Source organism: Ruditapes philippinarum, unplaced genomic scaffold (assembly GCF_026571515.1).
Source record: "Ruditapes philippinarum isolate M1 unplaced genomic scaffold, ASM2657151v2 ctg771_1_1_1_1, whole genome shotgun sequence".
Lineage (NCBI taxonomy): Eukaryota > Metazoa > Mollusca > Bivalvia > Venerida > Veneridae > Ruditapes > Ruditapes philippinarum.
In genome coordinates this window covers 81,085-90,009 of record NW_026865856.1, presented here as the reverse complement: position 1 = coordinate 90,009, position 8,925 = coordinate 81,085, and the positions used below count along the sequence as shown (strand labels likewise).

General features: G+C 31.5%; 1 protein-coding gene across 1 annotated transcript; it reads right to left on the bottom strand.

The window, feature by feature from the left end:
* On the bottom strand, positions 1 to 7,160 carry LOC132730572 (lachesin-like). The gene is made up of 7 exons (XM_060716533.1): positions 6,962 to 7,160; positions 4,561 to 4,673; positions 3,755 to 4,010; positions 3,099 to 3,259; positions 2,247 to 2,448; positions 1,485 to 1,733; positions 1 to 758 (listed from the first exon to the last, which is right to left on the bottom strand). Exons 1-7 carry the CDS (start codon positions 7,017 to 7,019, stop codon positions 640 to 642), a joined length of 1,158 nt encoding a protein of 385 aa, XP_060572516.1. The 5' UTR covers positions 7,020 to 7,160; the 3' UTR covers positions 1 to 639.
* Positions 7,161 to 8,925: the final 1,765 nt, after the last annotated feature.

The window sequence follows — 8,925 nt, the reverse complement described above, 5'->3', positions numbered from 1 at the left end:
ATATGATATGTAACTTTGTATACATGTTTCTACAATTAATAATATACACATATGTACAAAAATGGATATCACTAAAGAATTTTAAAAAATCAGGAATTTTTTTCTTCAATCTTTCTATTTTGATACATCAGAAATGTTCATTTCTTTCTATTTGGATATTATCACTATATCATGTATTTTCTGCAGAAATAGCTATTGATTGCAAACTAAAAATGCTATAAAATTAACAAAAATGTACGAGTACCATGATCTATCTATAACATTTAAAAGAAATAAATTTTTGAGTCGAACGTATAATTCATTACTTAATTCCATGAAACAGATTCTAACATGTCAAACATATTTTGCTGCTTACATTTCAAATATTGCAAACAAAATATAATCTTATATTGATTATACGTCTTACATGATGCATAAATACAAAAAAAAATTATGTTATAAGCTTCTTTTCACTAAAATTTCATTCCTTTCCTCAACCATTCATTATCTTTATTACTGGATAAAAGCATTTTTAATTCTTAATATTGATAGATGATCCATTTTTTATAAGTTTTCACATTTAGTTAATATTTTCTAAATACATTTTCAAATCATGTGTTACTAACAAAAATATGTAATTAAGAGCCAATCAGATCACAGCTACAACATAAGTTTTGCGAGTGTAACCATAGCAACTGTTGCCAACAATGATACAGAGATTGCTGAGGCACCTTGGGCTTCGAAAGATGGACAATTGGCCCCTTGACACTCCATTGTTTCTGAAATAAAAGTGAACAAAAAAATGAAATAAAGTTAAACTAGATTTTTTTCAATATCCAATCCAAACTATTTACACTGCTGAACTCTGATGTGATACATGTAGTAAAATGAAAGCTTACTGGACGTAAAGACATTCATAATTAATGATTTTCAAAGTCTGAAGGAACTTTATATAATATATATTTTGCCCTGATGATAGAGAAGAGAAACTGGTCAGCATTATATTAAAATGACAAAAATCAGTTAATGTCGGTTATTTTTTTAATATTATTTTTCTTGTTCTTGCACGTTTTTGTCATTTAAGTATACATGTATATGCAATATATACCTTGGCACACATCATTTTCATCCTTGATTCTTTTTATAGACAAAACATATTTCAGGCAATAGTCCTTGCCATGATTTATCTGTGTGAAAGACTAGTTCAAATTTAAATTTGTCAAGTTTTGAATATGCAGGATTTCAAAACCAAAAATGAGACAGTCAACTGTATAGAGCCTGATACGCAGTAAATGGATATGCTATTATTGCATGCTGGTCAGGCTCAAAGCCTGTGACAGAGACAAGTTTTACAGACAGTAAACAATCGGTACAGACAGTTAACACTTGTTACAGACAATAAACATTTGTATGTTTAAGAAATTAACCAAAATTTATCCATAGCCTATAACATACACAAGAAAACAATAATAAGAAAACTTAAGAAGCACAATTTATAAATTTACCAAAAAGCTCAATAATTGTGTGTCTGTTTTCTCCAATTCTGTTTCTTGCCACACAGTAATATTTGGTGTAATCGTTTGCTTCCACGTTTTTAATTCGGAGCACATACCAGGCTTCTTGGAAACGTAATGTCGTTGTGGCAATGAGTTTTGTTATTTCATATTTCTCATTGTCATTTAGCTGTATTAATTGCGTGTTTCCTTCACTTCTGGTCGGCTCTTTGTACCACACCACTTCCGGCTCAGGATAACCTGTTAGTATAGAACAATATAACCTCTTTATATTAAATTCTTCACTATAAAGTGTTGAGAATTGAGTACCGCTCAAGCCGGTGCTAGGGGGCGTGAGTGATGTTGCACTTATTCACTATCCCTCATGTACAGACTCAATCAAACCGAGTCTGCAATTCTTATGTTATTTTGTTGTGATTAATGTTTCACTTTGTTTCCAGAATTTTCTCAAAAACATTGTTGAATGTAACCCCTATAAATACAAAGCTGTCCTTCAGAGAAACATAAAAAACTATATCTTGCATTAATATTTCTTGTATATCTGTGACAATTTAGTTGAAGACAATACTGTTACACCACGATTAATCATCCTCTGTTGATTAAAATGGAGAATTTGTCAGATACTTGTAAAGAAAACAAGGGAAGCACTGCTAAAAAATTGAAAAACATGATAGGTATGTATTTAATATAAAAATATCAGAAAGAAATGATACGGACAGGTACTGAAATAAGCAAACTATTTTAAATATTTACCTGATACTCGACACTCTAGCTTAGCATCAAACTGTCTATTTTGAGCTTGCCCGACAGTATCTTGCACAGCAAGTGTCTCAGGTTTGAAGAAGACGCTTAGTGAGACAAGATATACATCTGGCGGCCTGACCTGGTTATCTGCAATACATTTATACAGCCCTCGGTCTTCCTTTGTTACATTCTTTAAAGGTAATGTGGTGTTCTGAAATAATTGCATACCAAAAATAGATAAATCATGCCAAAAAGCAAATATTATATTGATATAAGACTATAAGTGTTAAAAGAAAGGGAAGATTAAAATTATACATGTTTCTTCCTTAATATTATCCTATATCTATATAATAATGTTTACCTCAATTTAAAATTACCATTACATTTAATTCTTGAACTGTCGGGGACAGCAAAATTAATCCTCAGTATTACCCAGGTTGCCCCACAACCTGTATGGGCAAGCGGAAATTGTCGATAATTTACTATATAAATATCGTATGGACAATTTAAGAAATGCGCAAGATAAAATGAGCAAGTAAGCCAAAGTCAGACCCTTGAACTGTTAGACAAGATCTATCAAGTGATATATTACACAGGAGAATATGGACAATCATTTACTGAGAACATTTTGTTTCTACTATACTAGTATGTTATACTATATATAAAAATTTGACTGAATGTTATAGGTGGTAAAAATTATCAACAGTGATAAATTATGAAATGTGTGTCTATATCTCAAAATTATGAGGCAATCAATAAGGTCAATAAAAATCGATCTATATGAAATCTTATAATAATTAATAATTTTTACAAACAAAATCAAATAATTCAACAAGTATCATGTCAATCAAGTGAACCTACCCTTAGTTGAGCGGCATCTAATCCAGGAAGAAGTCCTCCGTCTGACCGGATCCACGTTATATTTGGAGCGGGTACGCCTGTCGCAGAACATTCAAGGTTGTGAGAGTGACCCACGTCCAGCTGTAACACTGCCACGTTCTTGCTGGTAATAGTTGGCGGAACTTAAATATGATAAAATTAGTTAAGAAATATTAATATCACAATAAACAAGAGTGGCAGATTTAACTCAAATTAACATTTCATTTATATATACATGTATACTGATTTAAAGCACCTGCAGCATCATATATAATAAGGTACTGACATACTTCAACCAAACCAATTAATAACTACATGAATTAATATTAAAACACATAACTTAATTAACATTATTGTTTTATTTAAATGAACAATTAATTCAATTAGTCAACATATGCAATTATATGTAGATTAATTTGTCAATATTTGCAATATTATTACAGACTAGTCTAGTAATTAAGAAGAGGTCAAAGACAATTTATTCATTTATATCTAAGCCAGTCAAGTTGACAACTATATGCACAATTTCTACACAAAGATCTATTCTGTACATTTATATCTTAATACCAGATAAATTGATGTACAACTTCTACATAAAGATCTAAATGATGAATAATTTACATATAATTTACATTTACCTTGGACAATAAGATGCCCTATTTTTGAAGGCCATGATGCCGAGCCTCTGATTTGAATATAACATTTATAGTAACCATAATCCACGACTTCTAAACAGTTAATCACCAACATGTACGTTATACGCTTCTTGAATTCACGCTTTACTATACCGTACTTCTTTGAGCCCTCTTTACAAACTTTGTTTTCAACAAATATGTTTTCATCAGTGGTAATAATTTCACCACCGGACTTGGAATCTAAAAATGCCCAAATTACCTGGAAGGAAAAATGGCTATCTCAAAAATGTTATCATAATAATATTGTATAGTTATTTCATACAACATGAGATTGTGCAGTTAATCACTCGATCAAAAATGCGCAAAAAGGGAATGGAAGTGACGAAACATATACTTAATTTACAAAACAATAGTTAATACATGTAATCGAAGTATTATGTCAAAATAACACGAGCATTTCATACATCTAAACATCATCTATACATTATTTCAATTAATAACTAATTTAGTGGACAGTGCACAAGAGTTGGATTCTAAATACATATAAAATACATGTAACATGTTTGTAAACTTTACAAATGTATATCGTTAACATATTCTAGAATACAGTGATCAACATATAATTATGATCGCAAAACAAGACAGATAACTCATGCCTTTTCATTCAATATTTCTTTGTAATTTACGCAGTTCATATCAACTCTGAGGCAATGTTCTTGAGTGTATTCTCATTGTAAATATTTACATTAAGAGAGTTTATTAGACTGTTTGACTCTGAATATTAATAAGTAATAATTATTTATACTTACAGTATGAGCATCCTGCTTATTTACCACAGTACAGTTAAGTTTTGCCTGTCCGCCCTGTGATGTAACTTCTGGTATAATCTCATCTACAATCTCTGGGTCCAGCTGACATTTTACTGTAAAACAAAATAATAAAATTGGTACACATTTTATCAGAAATTATTAAAAGGAACAAAATAAACAAATAATAAAAGGTTGATTTATATTCAATATTAACTCTGTGACTGTTGTATATATAATTAAATGTTCTGGCTCACAATTTCTTTGGTTTGGGAGTGAATAGTCCAACTAATGAATCAGGGTTAGCTCGGCCCTAAAATATACTCGGCCCCCAGAGTCAGTTCGGTTCTATTCCAGCATTGGCACTGGTCAACTCGGCCCACTTTTCAATTTATTGATATATTGGTTTTATCACTATTGTTGGAACCAAATAATTAATATATGGACTTATTTACAAACGTGGAAAGATGTTTTCATAAATTATTACTACATTTTTGGTAATGAAAGAGTTTTCAATGATTTGGGTAATAAAAACTTATTATAATTCATCCTTGTGACATTGCAAAATACATTGCATGTTAATAAATGCATTACATGTTGTTTTATGTATATAAGATAAAGAACATTTAAAAATATTTTATAATAATAAGTGACGTATTTGATATTTTAGTGAAGATTACTTTACAAAAAAAACTAAAAACTAATTTTTTTACGAATCTGCAAGAAGAAACGAAACAAATTTCTTCTAAATATACTTTAATTCTACAGAAGTACTATGTACAGTTATAAAATAATATCATCTCCTACGCAGAGATCTCCCATTATCAGTACAATGCTGCCAAGGGAGGTAATCACTGTGAGGAGGTTATAACAAAAATATACCAGATATCTCTTATTTTTCATTTGAAACTACTTGCCTTGATAACATGCAAGTACAGTAATATAAAAGTTAATACGTTTAATATGTTTTTTTCCTCATAAGTGGGCTGAGTTGACATGTGCCGAGTTGACCCGTTGATATAGGGCCGAGTTGACTCTTTACCCAACTTATTGTAATGCACTAATTATTGTGGGCAAAGAGCCAGCTTCTGACCCAGAATAAAAATGTCTCAGAATATCTAGATTTGGCAAGTCTAGGTAGTAAAGTATCTTGATCCCCATTCAGTACATTTAAGTTAATCTGTATTAGCAATTTATGTAAATAATCAGCTTCATATTTTCTTCATTTGTTAAAGGTTTTTTAGAAGTTATTAAAAGTTTATCTAAATTGTTTTCTACTAGGTTTTCAACGAACATTTTCATTATATAACAAAAACTAGAAATGTGTCCATAGGACACGGATGCCCCCACACGCCACTGTTCTGTCAATCTTATGAGTCTAGGTCAAATATTTTTTGGACTACATGTGCCACAAGTTGAAAACTAAAAATCAACAAAGGGCCATAATTCTGTTAAATTTGGTCGCAGCAAAAATTCATTCCTTTACTACCATCTACACATTTAGGTTGTTAATCCCTGGAAGTTTAAGCAAAATCTGCCATCTGGTTTAAGAGGAGTTGCGTTCACAAAATTTCTACATAGTATATAGTGAAAAAATCAACAAAGGGCCATAATTCTGTTAAATGTGGTCGCAGCGAAAATTCCTTCCTTTACTATCATCTACACATTAAGGTTGTTCATCCCTGGAAGTTTAAGCAAAATCTGCCATCCGGTTTAAGAGGACTTGCGTTCACAAAATTTCTACATAGTATATAGTGAAAAAATCAACAAAGGGCCATAATTCTGTTAAATTTGGTCGCAGCAAAAATTCCTTATTTTACTACCATCTACACATTAAGGTTGTTCATTCCTGGAAGTTTAAACAAAATCTGCCATCCGGTTTAAGAGGAGTTGCGTTCACAAAATTTCTACATAGTATATAGTGAAAAGTCAATAAAGGGCCATAATTCTGTTAAATTTAATCGCAGCAAAAATTCCTTCCTTTACTACCATCTACACATTAAGGTTGTTCATCCCTGTAAGTTTAAGCAAAATCTGCCATCCGGTTTAAGAGGAGTTGCGTTCACAAAATTTCTACATAGTATATAGTGAAAAAATCAACAAAGGGCCATAATTCTGTTAAATTTGGTCGCAGCAAAATTTCCTTCCTTTACTTCCATCTACACATTAAGGTTGTTCATCCCTGTAAATTTAAGCAAAATCTGCCATCCGGTTTAAGAGGAGTTGCGTTCACAAGATTTCGGGACGTACGGACGGACAAGTGCAACGCTACATGCTCCCACATTGTTGGGGCATAAAGAAAGAGAGCTGTCAAAGTTTTCCAATACTGGCATCAGTCGCTTATTCTGCTTGTGAGTTACATTTTCATATCATGAGCGCCATTTTGATTTCACAAGGAAAATACCTGTGCCGATCAGGTGAACTGCGACAACAGCAGCAATGATCCAGCAACTTTTAAACATGTTCTTGGTTGATCAGCAGCGGTTGATTACGTTGTAACTTAAAACAAATTCTTTAAAAGTATCGAAATATTAAACTATTTATTGTTGAAATTCACTTCCGGAATATTCAACTTGTTTGTGTCACCTGTATCACGTGCCTTCAGGTACAAAATATTTGTATATAGAAATCATTTTACACGAAATATTTTAGACAGCATTTATATTTGCATATGTATTAAATTAACGAACCTACCCCAGGAGTTATTCTACCAGTGATATATATAACACTTCAACTTTTGTCATCATTTTTACATGCATACACTTCGTCTTGAAAAATATTGAAGGTATTCTCTATGGGCGAGTAGTTCTATATAATTAAGTCTTATCCAGCACCCGTAAGCTTGAAATAACTTTAGGTTATATTATCACCGCTTAAATATGTTTCATTAAATTAATGCAAAAATGACACTGTCACGCATCGCGTATGAAGAATATATTTTTCATTTACGATAAAATAATTAATTCTTGAAATGTATTTACCGTAAAGGTATGAGTAATTGCGTATGCCCAAACTTACTTCCGTAGTATTTTGATTGTAAATTTTGAGTAAAATATTTGGAAAATGGAATGAAAACCACTCAAACAGAATGAATTATAAAGCACTAATAGTTTTGTTAACTACTTTCGTATCCACATATTAGTAGAAAAATGTCGTTTTTCTTGCGATACTGGTTTTGGTTACATTATTTACCTTTTGGACAGGTAAATTCAGTTCAGGTAGAAATAATTTCATTTTGTAGGAGACTTAAGTGAATTCAAAAATCATAACTGTTTACTGGAATGGTTGCTATACTTATATATCAAATAGTTACGTTAGTTCTTTAATTAAAGCCTTGTTTTGAATAATGTATATGGTAGGATTGTCCGTCAGATTTTCTGCTTTCTACCTAACAACTTTCTTCTCAGATTTCCCCTTCCGTTTTAATGAGTGTCAGCACTTATGTAGACTTTTATAACCGTTTTGATAATGTATGTATATGATACTTTGGTAGTCTTTGTACAAGTTTTTAATTGGACAGGCTTGGTTAAAATTTATGTATAGGCCAAATAATGTCCAATCGAGATTTTTCTCTGGAATCTATATAAGGCAATTTCCCATGTTAATACACATAAATATGTCCAGGAGATAATATTATATTATAATATATTATATATTCAGGGGTCTTACAAATAAGCCAGTCGGCGATCGTTATCAGTTTCACGCTAAGATGTCTGCAAAATTCGCCATTTTTCTTAAACAAGCTATTTGTATAAGACAATGGTGCAGCAGTATTTATATTGATTTTTTTTGTCAATTTAAAGCTATTAAATCGGTATATCAAAGTTACCAACTATCCTGACATATTGACAGATGGAGTCAGTTAGTTAATTTTACAAAAAAATATCAGTAACTTTGTATATATGAAGATAATAAGTTATATAGCAGGTACAAAAGCAGAGACATAGATATTATCTAGATGTTATTTACATCTCTGACGAAAGTTAAAATAGAGAGAAATAAAGAATCCCTAAAGAACGTACAAAACGACAAAATTGAAAATGTTGCAGGCTCGGTTTGATTGAGCCTGTTCATGGACGGTAATGGAATGTGCAAGTAGCCGTCCACGCCCACTATCACCAGCTTAAGTGGTATTCAACATTTAACATGACTTGGTAAAATTTTGAATTTTGAAACATCCATGGAACCTTCAATGTGTTACGTTAGTGCCATTCCATGAAAAGTGGCATATGGTCCCCAAGTAAAAAAATGCGTTTGCTCTAAACGAGAAAACAATGGGTAGAACTAAATAAAATTGAATTTTGAATGGGAATCTGAGGTTATGAAGCCTGGCTATACCACAATGCATTAAACAAGGAAAAGGTTTAA